General features: G+C 35.2%; 2 protein-coding genes across 2 annotated transcripts; both read right to left on the reverse strand.

The window, feature by feature from the left end:
* Nucleotides 1-2,990: 2,990 nt before the first annotated feature.
* Nucleotides 2,991-7,848, reverse strand: LOC132268247 (uncharacterized). The gene is made up of 7 exons (XM_059769071.1): nucleotides 7,700-7,848; nucleotides 6,781-6,865; nucleotides 6,555-6,682; nucleotides 5,663-5,743; nucleotides 4,566-4,658; nucleotides 4,218-4,271; nucleotides 2,991-3,358 (listed from the first exon to the last, which is right to left on the reverse strand). The coding sequence occupies exons 1-7, from the start codon at nucleotides 7,700-7,702 to the stop codon at nucleotides 3,101-3,103; spliced, it is 702 nt and encodes a 233-aa protein (XP_059625054.1). The 5' UTR covers nucleotides 7,703-7,848; the 3' UTR covers nucleotides 2,991-3,100.
* A 1,298-nt stretch (nucleotides 7,849-9,146) lies between these two features.
* LOC132268258 (WD repeat-containing protein 26 homolog) lies at nucleotides 9,147-17,578 on the reverse strand. The gene is made up of 5 exons (XM_059769084.1): nucleotides 17,118-17,578; nucleotides 14,829-15,698; nucleotides 12,736-12,837; nucleotides 11,026-11,655; nucleotides 9,147-9,749 (listed from the first exon to the last, which is right to left on the reverse strand). The coding sequence occupies exons 2-5, from the start codon at nucleotides 15,609-15,611 to the stop codon at nucleotides 9,534-9,536; spliced, it is 1,731 nt and encodes a 576-aa protein (XP_059625067.1). The 5' UTR covers nucleotides 15,612-15,698; nucleotides 17,118-17,578; the 3' UTR covers nucleotides 9,147-9,533.
* Nucleotides 17,579-20,630: the final 3,052 nt, after the last annotated feature.

Consider the following 20,630-nt stretch of genomic DNA (forward strand, 5'->3'; position numbering starts at 1 on the left):
AACCTTTAGTGCACATATATATATATATATATCTATATACACCTATACACATACACGCACAGAGAGTTCCATCTCTTTATTAACCAAAATAGCTTCAAAACCAACCATCAAATATATATATATATACGCACAAAACCAACAATCAAATATATATGTATATATGTTTATTTATATACACAACCGTATGTTAAAACCAACAATCAAATACACACACACAAAACCCAGCATGTAACCCAACTATCAAGTATCAACCAATTTACCATTCAAAAAAAAAAAAGTTATCAACCAATTTAATATAAATATGTAGATTGTACGTATATAGACCTATTTAGAGAGATAAAGTGAATTAATTTTTTTTATATTGAACCCGCCACCAAATCCAAATCACCATCTCCATCATCAATGTCTGCACCTTTGAAGCACAAACCCTTCAAGAAATGGATCAAATTCTGAATAAATGTTCGCAGTATCGGCGAATTCTTTCAGCTATGGCTTCAATTGTGGCAATTTGGTATTCAATTTCTTTAATAACTATACAACTCATTTAAGCAATTATTTGAATTTCATCATTCTTTTCAAATTTTTTCCATTATCCACGTCGGAAGAACCATCATCGCCACCGCTTCCTCCGCCATCACCTTCCACTCCTGGTCGCTCAAGTACGGTGCATAGCTTGAGAGACCCAAAATGAAAGCACTGTGCATCAGCTTTAAAGAGGCGGCGACATACCAATCGGAGAAGCTCTATCAACGTAAAAATTAGTCGGTGTAGTCGCATCACTATCAACATCGATGATTGGAAAGTTTCAGATGGCGGCTTGCCGAAGTGACATAGCTCTTCACCGGACTGAATCACAGGAGACTGAAGCACACCGAATTAAAGGTCACCGGACTAAAACACAACTGACTGAATCTCGCCGGAACTGAAGCACGCCGAAACTTGGTGGCGATGGTGGAAATGAGAAAGAAATAACAGAGAGAAGAAAATGGTCCTAACGTATGGGGTTTGCTTGGACCGGATCAGATGGGTCTGTGTCAGAAGAACGATTTGAGTTGTAGTTCTACGCCGATCAGAGATCGCCGATTGTGGATCTTCCTCCACCAACGTCGTCCTCGTCTCCGCCACCTACCGCCACCGACACCAAGATGGTCAATTCTCAACATGAACCCGCTTTGAGATATAAATTTCCATACATATACATATCTATATATATATAGGTATTTGTGTGTGTGTGTATATATATATATATCTTGTGTCGTAGTTGGGATTGAAATGTGAAAATAGGTCTGGTGGAGAGAGATGGTGGTGGTAGGAGGTTGAGTGGTGGTGGCGATTTGGGGTGGGGTAGCGGCTGAAGAGAGGAAAGAGGAAAGAGAAGGATGGGAGGACGAAAAAGAAAAAAAAAATCGTGGTTGTAAGTATAGGAGTAAAATAGTCATTTGATATTTTTAGATATTTTGAATATTTTTAATAGGATTAATTTTACCTAGACTCCCTGAGGTTGACGCATATTTCACGCAAACGGAGATTTGGTTTTTAGCGACCACTTAGACCCCAATTAGTGACTTAACATTTCACTTACACCCCAAATATCAATTTTTGGTGTTAAATGATTATGTTACCCTTTGACCTCATGTTGACTATTTTTTGTGACTAATCTGCCCCCAACACACATTTCTTCTTCTTCCTCCTCTTAGACAATCATCCCAATTAACCCACACCATCTTCTGTTGGGGAAGTGAGGCGAGAGTGTAGATTGGCAAAGTGAGACCTCTTTGATATTTGTAAAGAGAGAGAGAGAGAACGATTCACATATATAGAGAGAGAGGAGCCCAATAAATAGAATAGGGGAGTCGAATATAGGTCGGCGGTTGAGAAGGTTAGGGATCGGTTCAGCCGTGGATGACTAGCGGCGGCTTAGATGACAGCGACGGTGTGCTCAAGCGATGGTTGTGGATGCATTGCAGCTGTGCACGTTGAGTCTGACCGGCGAGGATGAGGGAGCTTAGCGATGGACGGGATGACTGAATCGGCAGCCGACGAATGGGATGGGCTCTCAGCGGTCAGCTGTGAGATCGAAGTGGCTAGGATGAGGGAGCTCGGCGATGGACGAGATGACTGAATCTCAAGCTCGCCACGCCATCATCCGAAGCCACAAGCTTGCTATCATCCGGACGGTCCCTGACCTTTGGTTTTCTGCAACGCGAGAACTTCTCGACGGACATAATCGAGAGCATTTCGCCGGAAGACCTCCAGCCGACGGTCAAGATCTGCATTGACAGTCACCAATCGCCGTCGATCGCAGTAAAGAGGACTTCCAACACGCAGTGACTTCTCTCCTCAAGAAGATGTCGATCAGCGCCTGTGGCGCAATTCTAGCGACGGGGTGCTGAGCTTGTCTTTGCCATGGTTTGAGTCCGATTCTAGTTCGGATTCGTCTCCGACAGGGTTTGTTGAGTCTTGTGGGTCTCGATGGTAGCCATCGTTGTCGAGTTTGGGTTTGATTTGCAGGCTGTGGATTGTTTTTTTTTTTTTTTTTTTTTTGGTGGATTGTTGATTACATGCTCCGATTTTGTGAACTGGGGCGTTGATTGTGGGATTGTGATTGGGTGTAAGATTTGGTTTGTTTGATTGATTACAGAGGTGGTGGTTTGTGGGTGTTTATTCATTTTTTGAGGTGGTGTGTTGGTGGTTGAAGGGGGTGGGTGAGAGAGACCGCAAACGCAGACGAGAGAGATGAAAGAGGGGCATTTATGTCATTTAAAATTAAAGATATTTTGTAGTATTAAAATTTTGAGGGTAAAAATGTCCATTCGCATGTGTTTGAGGCCAAAAATCAAATTGAGGTCTAAGTGATCGCTAAAAACCAAATCTCCATCTAGGTAAAATATCCAACCTCAGAGGGTCTAGGTGAAATTAACCTTTTTTAATAATATAATAGTGAGGGTAAATAAGTAAATTCACAGTAAATTCTGACAGAGGGGCCATCATTGTTTTACCTCATAAAATAGAATTTTATTCCGGTAAATTCCACTTTAACCAAACAAAAGAAAAAATTCAATATACACCAAATTAATCAAGTTTTTCATAGCTTCAAATGTCAATCCTCATAATCACAATTCTCGTCATGCCCATATCCATCTTCTTCTTCTTCGTATCCATAACATGGATTACCATCATAGCCTCCGAAGCTATCACCGTCTTCTCTATAGTCGGTCCCCTGGTCAAACTCATCGCTGAAGTCACTTTTTCCAGGTTCAAACACTTCGGCAGCAAGTTTCTTGTTGGACTGCAAATCACCATTGTCACCAGAATCATAATCCGTGCTCTCTCTCTTGGATTTTTCTTGACTTAGGTTCTGTAAAGGCATTGAATAAATCAATGTTGTTGATATACAGACACAAAAGAGAGCGTTGAAGTGATATTGTAAGACATGAAACTCATAAATACAGATGAACAAAACAAAAATACAAGTAGAATAACCAGCTGCCAATTTAACTTGGTTAAATTTGGAACTAAGAGGGTTTCAACTAACTAAAACAAATAATCCTACAAAAGACTCTTCCAATCCTTTTTATTCTCTCCTATATTGCCATTGCTTATGATACTACATTCAGATGTTCTAAAAAGAATAAAATTTCGTTTATTTATTTAATTTGAGGCTAGCTTTTGCAAACACACAATAATAGGAAGTTCCATTTTCCTTTATCCAACTTTTGGAAATGCACCAAACTGGCTATTCTATAACAATCTAATGCAGAAAGAGGCCAAAATCGGATGGATTTATGGAACATCTTATTTGGGCATAATTTATACAAATTATCCATTGGTAAAATAGATAAAATTATGCTTCTTGTCGCTTGCAAGGCAAGCTGCTTTTGGTGACAAGTTGAGAGGAAAGGACACACACATTGGCCTCGTACTAGCAAAATATTTTCACTACATATTTACTTCTCTAGGAGGTAAAGCACAAGAACGTGCGCTTATCAAAGAAAAGAAAAAAAAGGCACAAGAATGTGCCCCTGTAAATCTAGAGGAAATTGCCAGCAGATCTATAACTCTTCATCTCTCTTATCTAAGTGTACTTCTAAGTTCTAAATGCTACACCAGAATTTCATTTTTTTATGCGGAGTATAAAGGAACAATAATATAAATTCATCTTGAACCATGAATACTTGAAACTGGAAAGCCAAAAGAACAGAAGTGGAAAAACATACCAGCTCATCATTTAGTTTCTTTAAGGCATCATAGTTGATCTTTGAACTGAGACACTGCAAAAAAAAAAAATTCATATCACTAGCACAAATATAGATAAAGGGTTGTGGACTGGACAAACACACACTATGTAACATTATCTGCAGAATAGGACATTTAAATACACAAAAAGGAATGTAACAAGGCAACAAATGTTTGCATATCCATTTACATGGTGGGGATGATATATAGTTTCTTGAGTTCTTAAAACATAAAAAAATCAAGTCACTATTCATTCCTACAAATACAGAACCTGAAAAACTCAAATAAAAAATCTGCATCACTGTGCCACTTAAATTCTTGTCTATTACCTTTTCATTCTCCGTTACACTGGTGGTTTTGGCAGCTCTTTTTGCAGGAGTCTGTATCTTGGCTTCTGTTGCTCGTTTCTGTTGCCTTCCTCTCTATTTATCAACCACACAAGGGAAAGGTCAATCAGATTCATTGTTGACTTAATTGACTTAATTGATACACACACACAACTCCCATATTGTGATGTGAAGAATTTTATAAAACTAGTGGACCCAAAAATCATGAGTAAAACAATATTCAAAACAGGTGTAAATTATACACAATAGGAATAGAGCAGGCAACACACTTATGGATCTCCTCAAGTTTCACGTGTTCTGTAAACCAGGGGAATTGAGGAAGTGTTTTAAGATGTTGAATATACAAAAACATGACAAAACAACTAGAAGAACTTGACAATCAAACTAGAAGAATATTTAGATGGTTTAACTAACTTAAACATATACAGAAAAAAGCTTTAAAAACATATGTTTATTGATATCATTAACATTTTACTGGCCCACATCTACACTAATGCTAATGCAAGTTTTTCTACACTGACAAAGAGATTGTAACGCCTTCAAGAGTAACTCACACTTATAAGAGCAATGCAGTATAAATTATAGATTTTCCAAGAACCCAGTATAGAAAGTAGCAATTTAGGAAAAGAAATTCAAATTGAATATTGATGCTCTATATCTCTAAACTCTAACATCAAGGCAATTAAAAAACATAAAGGGAGCTGGATCAACATTCTATATGTCATATATACCAAGGTGGTTACAATACCTCCCTCCATTTTCTGCCTCTGATTTTCATTGCTCATTAGAAAGGATAACTCTACACATTCTCAACAATACAAAATGAGAGCACATAAATTGAGGAATTGTAATGAACTAATTAAATTTGTCGCTATTTGATCTATCAGAAGATGGTAGGCTTGAAAATGAGAAGTGTACTGCATGAGGCATATAAACACTAATTTATCAACATATCACAATAACTATACAGACTCTGTTAACTTAAGATATGTTACTCCAAATTACCTAGACAACGAGATGGTAATATTAGGGAGAATAAATATGTTGGGGGAGGGAGGGAGGGGGAAGGAAGGCAATACCTTTGGATATTCTCTATTCATTGCTTCCCAAATGATTCTTTTGTAATGCATCTCCTCCTTGTTAAGAAAATATCCAGTAACCTATATAGCAAGCTCACTGATGTGAGAAGTAATTCAGGAGCATCAATAAATTCAAATTCATCACAAAAATGACTACACAAATCTTGATCCACAGCCATGAAAAATGCTAGTATGATCGGAAGAACATCAAATTTGTATATTTTGGGATAAAAGAGATTCAGTTAACACTTGACATGAAACAAGTTAGAAGGGTTGTTAACTTAAGATCAGAAATACATCCCTATAAGGCTATACACCTGGAATTAGCATCTGTAAGAAATTTATTGCATCCACCGAAGACATTGAGTTATATGAGATATTAACATCCTTGTGTATAATAAAGATATCGCTAACAACTAAGAAATCTCCTCTTTTAAGCTATGTAAAGGGTTGCAACTTTTCACTTCAAGCAACATAATAAAGAAGAATTTTGCAACCTCTTGTGCTTCTGATGAGATATTATGAGATCCCACAAGAAACTGAATGAAGAGTGATAATTATTGCTTTAGTGAGGTGAGATGCCTTAACCCCTCCCTCCCTTCTTTCTTGTTTTTGGTTCTCCACAACCATAGACCATTTTCTGTCCTATCACTACAAAACCTCATTGTTATGTCAAAATCTCGCTTTCCAACTCTTGTTCTAAGAGGTAGCTACATTCCATGGGTTATACATTAGTTTGCTTCTCCTTTTTTCTTTTTTCTTTTAAACAAAAATCCAAGAGAGTTTCTGTTTATTCTAAATCTCAAAGGATGAACTTCTCATTGGAAAATAACTGCTGCAGGAAGGTGTAACTAGAAGAAGCGTATCATATGAAATAGTTATAAGTGCATACCTGAACATCTTCAATATCAGAAAGGCTTTCCGACTCATCAACTGTTGTAGTTCTAATTCTTGAATGCCGATGTCTATGTAATTGACCAGCAAAATCCGCATTAACATCCTGATGTCCAGAAGAAGCTCCTGAAATATTAATATATTATGGGACCTAAAATTTCAAAATCAATACCATAAAACGACTTTTTGAGGACTGGAAATTTCACACAGAAACCTTCCATTACCTTTATGAGTATGTGAATTGTGAACATGAAGCCCATTTTTTACCACGTTTACAAGTTTGGAGGAAGGTTCTCCCTTATTCGTCACCTAGGCAACAAGAAAATGATGGAACGGCAATAAGATATACAAGAACTAAGATATCTCTTCGTACCTTCAGATATATTGAATCAACTAAGAAACAAAAACCACTATGCAGTAAATGAGCAGCAGAATGCTAAATATTACTTGGACTCGCAGCACAATTCAATTTTCAAGCATTATCAAAAAAAAAAAAAAAAAAAAAAAAAAAAATGTCATTAAAATGCCATTGCAAATCTGGGTAAATCCAAACAAAAGTCTCCTTAGTTGCTAACACCGCGGAATCAAGATGGAAAAATATAGCATTGACATTGAGATTCAAGTTTAACATTTAAGTTTTATTGTGAAACAGGAAAAATATAAAAATAAATATAAAAAATATAAACTAGGTATTTCATCTTCTAAGGACCATGTCAAGTAAAATTAGCAAGAATTCACTTCATTCAAACCAGAACAATGGTTTCCTCCTCTCTCAAGCTATTATTTTTGCATGACTAAACACTGAGAACAATTAAAATTTACTACGAAGCCACAAGGAAGAGTGAATTATTGTTATTGTTTTTTAAAAAATATTAATCTCATGGATATAACTAAACATTGTCGAAATATAGAAAAATAGCCCAATAAATAAATCGGACAAAAAATATATATATATATATATAGAAAACCTTTGTCAATCAATTTCAGCAAGAACCATCCAATTCGAAAGGAATTGTAATTTCAAAAGAAATACTGTGATGATTCAGAAATAAATAAACGAAGCAAACCAATAACAGTCCGATATTCATTCAATCAGAAAAGATTTATATAATTATAATCATATAAAGAGAGAGGAGCGCATACCATTGCTTAGGCTATGAACGCTAGAATTCGAATTCGTAACGAGCACAGTAGCTAAATACCCCTGGAGTTGTCAAAATCTACGAGAGACACAGAGAGGCGAGAACGCGAGAGAGAGTGAGCGCTCCTAATTGATGTGTTTTGGTCTTGTGGAATTGACGCTAACTCAAAATTACCAGAAAGCCCTCCATTTCTTGATGCTCCTGCAAACGCTTTCTTGTGATTTTGGGCTTGCCGCCTCTCTATTTATCTGGTTGGACTTTAGCTATCCACCTTAGAAAACATAGGTGGGCCGGCCCGGCCTGTGTTGGTGCAGGTTTGGAAAACTCTATCTAATCGAGAAAAAAACTTTGTCGAGTTTGAGTTATAATTTCTTCAACTTTTATCTAAATCTCTTTTCTTTCTTTTTAATTTTTATTTTAGTCCTGCTGGTTAATCTGACAAATAAAAACTTACTACTTTATCGAGTCTATGTGGCTATTTATGTGTTAAATATAATTAAATTCATATTAAAATATAAGGTAATTAACTATTTAGAAAGTCGTAGTCTTTTTTTTAGATTTCATGTCAATCTAATATATTTGTTAGGCGATTGAAGTGTTAATCACTATGTATATCAAATTGTCTATTTATTATATATATACATTACATTGCATCTCTGTAAGAACTCTTGATATATTTCATATATCTCCTATATATAATTAGATTGTGTATCATTGATTATATATAAAATATTGTGTCTTTGATCATTAATATACATCAATTATTTTGATAAGCATTTGTTAATTGTTATAATGATCTTATATTTGAGTACCATAAAACTTGCTGTAAAAAAAAAAAAAAAAAAAAATTACATATATATGCAACCATAAATGGAAAACTAAAAGATAAGGAAATGGGTTATGAAAAACTAAAAATGAAAAAACAACTTATTTTATGAAAATAAATAAGAACTCTGTCAATATTAAGTCGTGATATTAAAGTCGTAAATAATATTTCGTATTTTATTTTTCGGCAGAACTAAAAAAATATTATTTTATTTTATTATAAAAAAATTCTTTAATTTTATTATTCAAAATTAAACCATTTTGGCATTTTATTCATTGGCTATTACTAACCCGATTTGATCAAAATATGTTGCATTTTCCGAAACATAACTTAAGAATGATGGCAGTCAACAAATTCACTCGACAGTCTACTAACCACTTAAGACAACCTGCTAAAATACAAACAATCACTGAATAAAAATAGTCTCTTTTTCTACTACAGTGGCTAATACATGAAAAGCTTTATCTACACATTTGGAAAAATAAAATCAGCGCCTCAGATACTAATTCCATGCTCCAAACACAACAGCCCAAACAGACAAAAAAAAAAAAAAAAAAAAAAAAAAAAAAATCATAATAAGGCCCAGAAAATATGATTGAGCTCAACAACAATCACTAAAATGGACCACAAGAGCACCAACTTTAAGATCAGAAATATGGCATATGTGAAGAAATTATCTCCCTAACCAAAAGTGTCTTTTAACGTGTCAGATTATCAGCAGCTCTTTATCATCGTTGTTGTTGAGCCATAAACTCCCATAACCTCGACCGTCTCTGGGTCAGCTCCAGAATAACTTCTTATCAATATTAAGATAAATAAATCAAATACATTCATTAGATATTAGAAAAGAACCAGTATATAATTTATTACTGGGGTGTGATGCACAATTCACATGCTTCTTTGTTATAAATGTCTGCTTGAGATGAAAGTAAAAAGTATTTACACAAAAGCACGGGTCATGGAAAGAAATGTTTGAATCGAAGATTCCTTAATTTCCTCATCCTAAACTTCAAGTACCTCCATTGCAATAGTGGACACCATTGCTGTGTGTCCCCTTTCGCTTCATGTTTAATTGATTCAAGCCCCATATTCGAATTGTACGGTCATCACTAGCAGAAGCCAACATGTGTGGATTTTCTGGATTCCAGCTAACACAGTTAACAGCTCCAGAATGTCCCCGCAATGCCTCTATGAGCTCTCCTGAGCCTCTTTGCCATATATAGATCTACAAATGCAAATTCAAAATATTAACTGAGTCTTCAAGTGACAATTGTATTCACAAACTTCAGAATATGATATTGAAACAAGAAAGTGTCAGAATTTTGTATCAAATAGGAAAGTCAATTCTTTTTATTTAAGCTCAATGTTCCCACCAGTGGTCCAACCAAATTGGTCACGCTCACCAAATCAATAAATCAAGCACTTACCTCTAAGGTTCAAGAAAATCTAATATATATGAATATATCAAGCTCTGAGAGAATAATGCAGATCATTTACATTGCATCATTTCCCTAAGGGCTCTGGAATATGGTTAACGTGCATTGGGATCATATATTTAAATTAATATAGATATTTGCAAATTAGCACAGAGACTGTACCCATGATGTGGAACGTTAGGTAAGCTAGTTTCCAGAACAACGTATTTGGAATTAACGCACGGTAGAATACCAGGCCATGAAAGCAGAAAAAATGACGTCATTGTTTACTTCCCTAGGTTAGAAGTTTGTGGACAGATAAGGGCTCCTCGAATTCCCATTCAACTGAAAATTTTAAGTCGTGATTTTCTAAAATATGTTTCAATACTCAAAAGTAAAGCTCAGCACCAACGGGCCAGTGGCCTAGCGGTATCAGCCTCTTACTTCCCAGAGGGAGGTCAGGGTTCAAGTCTCGGAAGAGACGTGTGTGTGAGTACCAACTAGGAAAAAAAAGAAGCAAAGCTCAGCAAAGGCCAGCCACGAAACCACATAAGAAAAGGCAGCACAAGAGTGGCAGATTCAAAACTGTCATCAAACATATTTTTAGAAGTCGGTCCTTGGCCTTGCAGCAAGGAAAAATAAAAACACTGAGAGTAATATAATTACAAATATCAAAAACGTTGTTGTATAAAATAATAGAGGCTTGTCTGTAATCCAAATATTGATGCAATCTAATAACTACAACAGTTCCAATGTGGCAGCATTGTTGGAGCCATAAAACATAACCTGGAATCTTTAGTTTTTGCATTTCAATGAACAAGGCACATGAACAAAAATGTGCTTGGACCAAGTAAAATATGGACATTTAGCGAATCATGTAATTTTTTGACAAAGCAAAAAGGCTGCAGGTTTAATTAGCCGGCGTGTGCAGAGAGCCATCAACACACAAGCATAATTTTGTTCAATAGAGGGAAAGTGAACAATATCCCCCACTAATTATACTTGTTCAATTAAGAATTAAGTTTTATCTCTTCTATGAAAAGGTGAATTCATATCAATCTCAAAGTAAGTTCAAAAAATACATACCTGAGAGTCCTCACTGCCGCTAGATATGAATGATTGTTCTAGTCCACCAAAACAGGATCTAACTATGAACCGTGAACGTTTGTGACCTCTGTACTTGGCAACAAGCTTTACATCACCTTCTATGTTCCAAAGATGGATTTCTTGGTTCAGAAGATTAACCAGCAAGAACTTATCATCCCTGGATAATGAGAATGATGTTATTGTTTGATCCTCCTCTATCAATTTCTCACTTTTTGCTTCCCGGTCAAGTAATAGTATATCTGCTTCTCTACAAACAGTAATGATACGCTTCCCATCACTGGTAACTTCCAAGTCAGAAATCCTAATAGTTCTCTGTCCTTTCCAGCACTCCAGCTCTTTCCCATCCAAATCCCACATGCATATGCTTTTATCATTTATGCCAGAGAGTACACATTTCCCATCGGGAGACCATGCACAAGATAACAAACCAAGACCATTTTTTTCATAAACATGGAAGCATTCACCAGAAGAAACATCCCAGCGTCGGACAGCCTCCTCTACTCCACAGGTGAGGAGCTGATGATCATCAGGACTCCATGAAACATAGGAGACAGGCTTCTGGTGACCAGATAATCTATGTTTCAAGGACACTTTACCATTCACATTAACCTATAAAAGCCAAAATTTTATATTAATAAAAACTTAGACTTGCATTGTGGACTAAGGAACAAGGGAGAACAATTAGTAACTTGTAATGCAACAAAGACACTCCTTAAATTCAATCCTCTGCAAAGTTAACAACTGCCCAATTGACTGCACCCTCTTGGATTGACGATTTTTATTTTTTTTATTTTAAAGGAAGTCCATTGGATTCTACAAGCATGTCCAAAGGGTAGAGTCATAAATTTCTTAACTAAAAATCATCCCAACAAGATCCTTATAAACACAAGAAGCAACAAGGGAGAGGGGAGTAAACCACCCAAATAGATTATGCAATCAACTTTTAAGGTGATTAGGTGAGACTCATCAGATGAGGGACTCCAATTTTTTAGTGCAAGTCATAGATACTGCAAGATAATTTGAAATTTAAAACTTTTGAGGAGAATATTGAATGCAATTTTTTGATCCATCATTTTTTAGAGAACTTTAAAGCCTCGTGCCAGTGTTACCTGAGAGAACAGGTGTTTCACAAAAGTCAAATTAAATAGAAACCGAGTGCTTTAGAAAATATGATTAGAAAGGTGAAAAACTTTTCATACACCTAGATTAATTGAATGACTGTGGGCTCATTGTAATTACGATCTTGTACATGTATTATTCCATTTAGAAAACAGTTGGAATTTGACCTTTTCTCAGACTATCAAGGATCCATAACATCAATGACAGATGGCATTCAATTAAACAAATATTGATTTATGCCAAGGCTTCGTTTATTTGTTGCTGCTGTCGTTATATCACTGAAACAGGAACTCAATAGAACTATGGAAGCATATAAAATTTAAGGTAGGGATTAAGCAACAATAATAAAACTCAGCAAATGCTATGCATAACAACAACAATGCTTAAATGTTCTCATATATAATAATTTCAAAGCTTAAATGTGCTCATATATCATCATAGAATTCAAAGGACAAGTAATTCTTGTCACAATAAATAGAGAAAAGAAGGAAAGTCTAACAGAAGAATGTGGGAGCACCCTATACATGTATGTATTATTTCATATTGAAAAGTCAAAGAAGACAACATTACCTCCCATATAATTGCTGAATGATCACGTGATGACGAAGCTAAGTATTTCCCATTATGCGAAAAGCGCAAAAACCAGACTTCATCACAATGTTCTTGCAATATCTGTGCCATCAGGAGCAACAAAGAAAAATAAATACTGCCCCCACCGAAGTAAAGAAACCAAATTTACAGTAGATACTGCAGGTCAGCAGACTATGTAGTCAATTCAACAAAAGAACATGCATTTAAACTAAAGATAAACATATAATAACAGTTGTTAATATGTTTCAAAAGAATAGAAATAAGATAAAAATAATGATCATTACATTCGGGATCATTGCCAAGTGCAATAAAGGAAGCTCGAACTCATTACAAGTTCAAGTCTAAGAGCAGCCACTTTGCAGTAAAATAATGTTGATTAAGTCTCTCTTTAGTTTTCTCCTCTCAGCACCTCAAGTAAGTGGGACATACAGGGACGGACCTATGTGCAAGTGAGGTGGGGCAATTACCCCACCCTGATTTTTTTTTTTTACTAATATACCATGCTATTTTTTCCTTTTTTGAATATATACCTATAAAATATTGCTAATGCCCCCCTGAAATTATTACAAAATTTCAGTCTTGGCCTTCCTTACCTAAAGTTCTAGGTCCGCCCTTGGGGACATATAATGAATAATTCACATTCTGTATTACATGGACTCGGTTATTTGTTTCAGGAGAAGGTATGAACCTACCAAGATAGGAAAGCATAATTAAATACTCTTTTTTATTTATTTTTCCTAATACTTTTCTCTTATCTTGAAGGGCAGTCAAGTATTTAAAATGGAAAGTTCACTCATTCCAGAGCAAACAAAGTCAACATAATTAAAAGTTTTAGGTACAATTATATGATATTGAATTACCAAATATGCTTACTAGATGATCACCGGCCATTGACCCAAGTGGAATGAGCTCTCCTCCCCAAGGGGGTGGTGAGCGATTCGAGCCCCACAAGGGACATTGTGGTCTGTGTAAGTGTGTTTGTGTCTTGCTTACCTACACACACAAACACACACAAATAAATAAATAAAAATGTCTAGAGAAAAGCAAGGTTTGGAACCCAACTTCTAATCTTTATAAAAGATGAACAGAGTGAGTTTACTATTGTGGAGTGCATTAGGTGAAACTATTTTCCTTCTATATTTTTGACATAAATGTAACACAAGTACATTACTTTATAAGTAATACTCTACAGAAATTAACATTTATCATAACCATTTCATGATTCGGGAAATGCAAAATTAAATTTCGTGAAAAATATTTGATTTCTACCCTTCAAGCATATTTATGTTAGAAATTAAAAACTCAAATGCAGCAAAAGACCATGGAAAGAATTGATCATATAATAGTTCCGTATCAAATCTCGTTAGAAGATGTCTTTTGTCTAATGGAATCAGTTCCAGTCATCTTACGAAACCTCTCACTTTGTGATACGTGAAGCAACACCAACTAGTGATAAAAAAAAATAAAAAAAAAATCAATTCAAGTCGTTTAGCCATGTATAGTTTAAGACCACTAACTTTAGAAGAGAGGAAAAGTGGCATGGTCCACATCGAGGGTAATGCTAGAAGGAGAAGACTAAAAACTAACACAAGTTGAAATAGTCAGAAATGATATGATATTTTTGCACGAGGTTATGACCTTAAATAAAACAGAATGGGCACCCAAATAGTTAGAAAATGGCTTCGTTGAGTCAAGTTGCATAGTGAATATAAAAGAAAATACAAGAAAAAATCTTCTACATGAAAACTTCTAAAAAACCTTGTACCACGACGACTTCCTATATTTTAGACTATAGTAACTTTCAATCAGTACAGTTACATGTATCTCGAGCATAGAGGCAGAAATTTATCACTCCAAGGAAAATGACATACACACAAAGATCTAATCCATACAGAAATTACATGAATTCAAAAAGTCTATATGATCAAAATTATAATACAAGCTATATAAACCATAATTTTAGTTCCTATGAACACATACATCTCCATAAAACAAAAACATCTCCCAGGTTATCACAGTATTCTTAGACCAAATAATTAAATCGACCTCGGATCAGGAAAACATGTCCTAACCTGTAATGTTTGAGAAGGAATTTGGTCTCTTCCACACTGATGATCAGCTAATAATGACATTTCCTTATTTAAAGAATTGTGAAAAATGCAAGTGTCTACTTGCAAGTTTAGAGCCTGTTCAACGAGATGTTCCAACCTTCTTTCTGGTATCATCACTGTTGGAGGAAGCAATTTCTGCAATTCCTCCAGTAGTTTTGGCCGAGACCTCGTCCTCACAATACCTTGAAGGGGAAAACCCCCAACTACATGATGTGGAGGAGATACAATGCAGGAAGAAAGTTCACGGACTCTATTATTATTTATGCAAAGAGGAGCAATCTCAGTCCTCAATGTCTTCAAAGCATCCATGACATTTTCCGCATCCAAAAGTTCAAAAAATTTCTGCTCCATTATTAAAAAAGATGCTAGCTTAATGATAGTTTCATCCATTAGACCAATTCTATGCAAGGTGGCTGTGCTTTCATCCCAATTACCATCAAGAATTTGCTGCATAAACAAATTTACCACAGAGGAGTGCATAGGGATTCCAGATTCTTCCTCTAGACGTGCACCAGTCTTCTTATAGCCAAGAGAATATAATGCGTCAGCTATGATTCGAACAAATTCTACTTTTTTAATTACTCCTTTCGAACCAACCATCTCCTCATCCCCTTGGGATGCCAGGGACCGAGCCATTGAGTCACTGAACGAGCAAGTTGATGTACTGTCAGAAAGACCTCCCGATTCTCCAGAGGATACCTTCACACGTTTTGAGGGTGGTTCTTCATCCTCTACACCTCCCATGAAATTTCAACCTCAGCCCATATATAATTACAATGAGAAAACACAAGAAGATTATTTTATTATAATAACTCCAATGAATCACACTTCCTGCACAACATAATCAAAATAAAGATTATAATGATAAACCAAGTAATACAAGTAATAAAACAAGGATCCCCAGAAAAAACGTATGATCACGTTCGATGACAACAATTTAAGGAAGAATGTATAAATAATAACTATAATATTACCTACCAAATGTGAAAAGATCATATTTTATTAAATATTAAAAGGAAAGAGTGCCAATATTCTCTTCTTTCTTTGTCATAGTCCTAAAGATTAAATAGATCAATTCTGCATTAATTCTAGCTAAGTATCACTTGTGCATTGCAATCCTTTCTTCTTCCAAAGAAACTCCATAATCAGGTCTTACTTCAATTGACACGGAAAAAAATATATATATTTACTTATACTATAAAATATTATCCTGCATCCATAAAGGATCATTAACCAATGTGGTTCTCGTTAATCAAGAGGGCATGTCTATGTATGTTGTTTTTTTTTCTTCTTCTTCTTCATATATATATATATATATATATTATTTTTGGGTGGGGTGGGGGAGGGCATCCATACCTAACCTTTGACATCATTTGCATCAAGTGGTTGTTCTCAGGGCTCAAACCGTTGTTCCCACCCTTGAGAGGCCAAACACTTTACCATTACACCAGCCAATGGCCCCTAGTGAGGTGTGTGCATGAGATTTATTTATTTAAATAAAAAGAATTGTTCAAATGTGGTTTTGTGTTTTATTTTCATTTGAGATTGAGCAATTCATATGAACATAGGCCTCCTGAGAAAACTGGATTGCCTAGGAGGCATTGTCCCAATGGCCCAATGTATTCACAAGACGAGCAAATGTCTAAACTCTGACAAATTAAAATGAACCACGGAGTTGGTTAACTCAATAGAAAACAGAACTGGCATTTCACCCCTAACCACAACTTATCATTATATAATAGTGTCCGAGTCTGCCAATTCATTGTTGGAAACATAAAAAATAACATAACAGACTCAGTTCCTAAGTTAAATCAAATCAAGCAAAGAAAATTGAAATAACCACCAGACACACCAACATCTCATTTGAGTCAATAAAACCAAATGGTGATACTCCAAAAATATATATCCAAAAAAACACTGATAAACAGGAGCACTTTCGCTAAAACCAAAAACTTAACACTGAAGACCTTGGGTATTTTTTTGCAAAAAGTCTGAAGACCTTAGGTTGCTAAAACAATATTATGTCGTAAAATTTGTCAACAAAAACGATAAACAAAAGGTCTCTTTGGTGAAAAAGTCTGATACCTTCATGTAGAAGTTACTTTTATTGAGGAACAACTGTGCATTATGGAAATGAATTAATTGGCAAAGCACTGAAAATTTAATATCCGGTATTTTAATAATTGATTGTGGCAGAAGCATATTTTGGATCACAACCGAAATATAGTATGAGAGAAAATATAGGGGTACCTATGTAGCGAAGCAATATAGTTGCAGATCGGCTAAGGCGGTGAAATCTACAGTGACTATGGATTGATCACCAACAACTCTGTGCTCAGATAGATACAAATGGAAAAATCTGGCCGAAAAGTGGCGACTCGGATAGCGAGAAAACTGGTGCGACTGTCGCCGATAAAACGGACTAAGAGAGGGTTCGTCCGTCGTTATATACGGAGGACTTAGGGTGTAGGAGATAGTGGTCGTGGAAATGCCACGGTGGTGTGTAAGTTTATGGTGGGCAGAGCTGGAGCCGCGGACAAGGGTTTGACGGTGGCGTGAGAATTTCGGTGGTATTGATGATGGGAGTGCGGTGTAGAATGACGGTGAGTCGTCCCCTTCTGATAGTTTGTTTCTACTTTCTACTCCACAATCTCAGATCGCCAACATCTGTCAGATGACCCTCAGGATCCAAGTAAGTACTATTTTAAACAAACTCCAAACCCTTGCCTTATGTTGTGCTTCTCTTAAAATGATTCAATTGCCCCCTTTGTGGTTCCCTCATGGTCAATTGATCAAATTGGATTAGAAGGTTAAAAATGTAAATGCAACTAATAAAATGTTGGAAAATTAAAAGTAAAATAAAATAATTATTAAAATTAAAAATTAAAAATTAAAATTAAAAAAAGAAGAAGAAGAGAAGCCCAAATGAAAAGAGTATCATTGATCAACGGTTAAAAGAAAAGGATGCAACGCTTTTTCACTAATCAATTTTTGCCTTTTGTTTTAGCAAATTATTCGGATCATAATTAAATAATTTGTAATTCCTCCATCTCTCAAACTAATTGTGTCTCTCTATATTTTTTGTGAGTCCCCAAAATAAGCATCATTCTTTGAAAAAGTCGATATAAAAGAATTGTTATTTTTTGTTATATTATTATTAAGTTCAGAAAATCTTCTCAAATAAACAACTTAAATGTTTAAAAATAAAAGGGTTAGTTTTTGAAATATTAAATATAAAATAAAATTGTGTTAAATGTGTATGTTCTCTTTTATAATCTGAATCCCATCTCCGGTTTGGCTTATTACTAGAACAAAATCACAAATGTTGAGCAAATGTTGAACAAAATCAGTAAAGTTATGTTTGGTACGGTAGGAATGAAAAGAAAGCATAACATTAGTTATGAGAAAAAAGAAAGGATAACATTAGTTATGAGAAAAAAAAGAGGAAATGGAAGGAAAGAATAATTTTAACCCTCAATCGTATTTGGTTGATTAATGAACCGAAAAAAAAGGGAAGGATAATAATCATGTTTGGAAAAAAAAAGGGAAAAGAAAGCAAAGGAAACTATCTATATAAATTTACTATAATACCCTTTTATATTTTAAAAGATAAATTGATAAAAAATATATATTTTATAGGGTAAATCATTTCAGCCTCCGCCTCCATCTTTATTATCGTTCTCAACTCTGCACTTGCCCTCTCTCTCTCTCTCTCTCTCTCCAACTAGGGCAAATCATTTCAGCCTCCGCCTCCATCTCTATTCTCGTTCTCAACTCTGCACTTGCCCTCTCTCTCTCTGCAACTGAAAACTACAAAACCTATATCTTTCAATTTAAACCATATCGGCATATCATTTCAGATTGTTCAAAAAATCAAAACCCATATCTTTCAATTTCCATCGCCCGCTGTTCCAGTTCAAGTTCGTTGTTCGCAAGCTTCAACCACTGTCTCTCAACTCTCCAAGCTTGTCCCCCTCTCTCGCTGCAATTGCTAACTTATATGTATGGGTTTTGTTTTAATTTTTTTTTCTAAATCAACTAATCAAGGTCTGTAATTCTTGTTTTGCAAACTAAATCCTAAAATCAAGTGTAATCTTGATTTTGTGTAAGGGTAAATTTGGCATCAAAAATCATACATGAACCCTAGCTTTCCCTTTCTTTCCATTTCCTCCCATTTTTGTAAGGATAACAAAAACTGATGTTGCTACTTTGTTGAATCCCTCCGTTTCCCTCTGTTTCTTTTCTTTTCTTTCTCATGTTTTACACCAAACACAAAATCCCATCTCCCTCCACTACCTTTCTTTCTTTTCATTCCATTTCTTTCCAACCAAACTGGCCCTGAAGTACTTCACCTAAATTCATTTCAAAGCTCAAATAAGAACTTGTTATATGTCAAGCTGCCTCAACATGCATATCTTGAAGTCCCTGAATTTTGGCACTAAACAAGTTATGTGAAATTCATATTTAAAAGGTAAAGTGCACTAAACCCTCTTAAGCTTTCATCTTTCTCCTAAGAAACCTTTGTAAAATGCACTTAACCCTCCTAAGCTTTCCTCTCATAAGAAATACATTTAACCCCCTAAGTATTCTATTTGTTGCAAATGGTAAGTCACCGTTAGAAATTTAACAAAAATTAATGCATATCTGTCACGGGGGCAAAAAATTTCAAAAGACAAAATTAGCCTTCATAGCAATTAAGAGATAATAAATGATATATATATATATGTGTGTGTGTGTGTGTGTGTGTGTGTATTGAAAAAATAGGCCATTTTTCCTCTTCTTTCCCTTAACCCAACCTTCCATCTTTAATGAAATACAGAGTATAAGAAAGATGAAAATCTCAGTTTTGCTGGCACACATTCATAATGGGTTAAAAATTTATTTCACTTCCAACTTTGCCAATTGGGTGATAAATGAAACATGTACTTCAATTTGGAAAGTACTTTTTTTCTTACTGGAACTTGTTCCTTCATGAACACAACCACACAACATATATATACACATTGTGAGGAAGAAGTGTAAATCAACATAGAGAGTAAAAAATGAATTGAAATCGCACAAACCCAGATCTCCAAATATTTAATTTCATCGTAATTTGAACAAATCGGCAAATCGGACGGTCAAATTGCAATTGCATATGGCTTTTGTAAAGCTTATAAGCTTTTGATTGATCACTAACACTAAGAAAAATGCATTTCTCTCCCTTGTCATCGAGCTTTGTCCTCTTCTGGTTTGGAATATGAGCATAAGCGACACACCCAAAAATTCTGAAATGATCTACCGCAAGTCTTCGTCTGCTCCATGCTTCCTCCGGTGTCATATTTTAAACAGCAAGTGTGGGACTTCTATTCAAAATATAAATGCTCCAATTGACTGTTTCAGGCCATAAATTCTTTGGAATGCTGCTACTTGTCAAAAGACTTCGCATCATATTTATGATAATACAAATAAAAAAGACAAAAAAAACTTTTCTGCTGAAATAAGTAAAAGAATACAAAGGCTTTTACTTAAAACAAAAGAAGGCTAGAGAAAGTTCTTGTCTATATCTTATTCATCCATTAGAACACCCTAGTGCATGGCCTATTTGTCCAATGCTTCTCTTGTGCACATTGTACACTTGCGGTCCCCACCACACATTCTACACTTGTTACCCAAATGTGTATAACTGAGTAACCTGATGCAAAAAAGTGGGTATTGTGTATATTAAATGGAAAAGTAATAGTGTGTGGTGGTGTAATTGTGTATATAAAATAATAAAAGTAA

The sequence above is a fragment of the Cornus florida genome, unplaced genomic scaffold (genome assembly GCF_030987335.1).
Source record: "Cornus florida cultivar Cherokee Brave unplaced genomic scaffold, ASM3098733v1 CherokeeBrave_3.0.0_Hap2_Chr01, whole genome shotgun sequence".
NCBI lineage: Eukaryota > Viridiplantae > Streptophyta > Magnoliopsida > Cornales > Cornaceae > Cornus > Cornus florida.

Excerpts from the sequence above, each read along its gene's own strand:
- LOC132268247 (XM_059769071.1), bottom strand. Across the intron at positions 5,744-6,554 it reads CTGATATTGAAGATGTTCAG|GTTACTGGATATTTTCTTAA; the intron begins GTATGCACTTAT and ends CTTGCTATATAG. Across the intron at positions 4,659-5,662 it reads TGAATAGAGAATATCCAAAG|AGAGGAAGGCAACAGAAACG; the intron begins GTATTGCCTTCC and ends GTTGATAAATAG.
- LOC132268258 (XM_059769084.1), bottom strand. The coding sequence starts at position 15,611 with ATGGGAGGTGTAGAGGATGAAGAACCACCCTCAAAACGTGTGAAGGTA. Across the intron at positions 11,656-12,735 it reads ATTCAGCAATTATATGGGAG|GTTAATGTGAATGGTAAAGT; the intron begins GTAATGTTGTCT and ends TGGCTTTTATAG. Across the intron at positions 9,750-11,025 it reads GCGGCAGTGAGGACTCTCAG|ATCTATATATGGCAAAGAGG; the intron begins GTATGTATTTTT and ends TTGCATTTGTAG.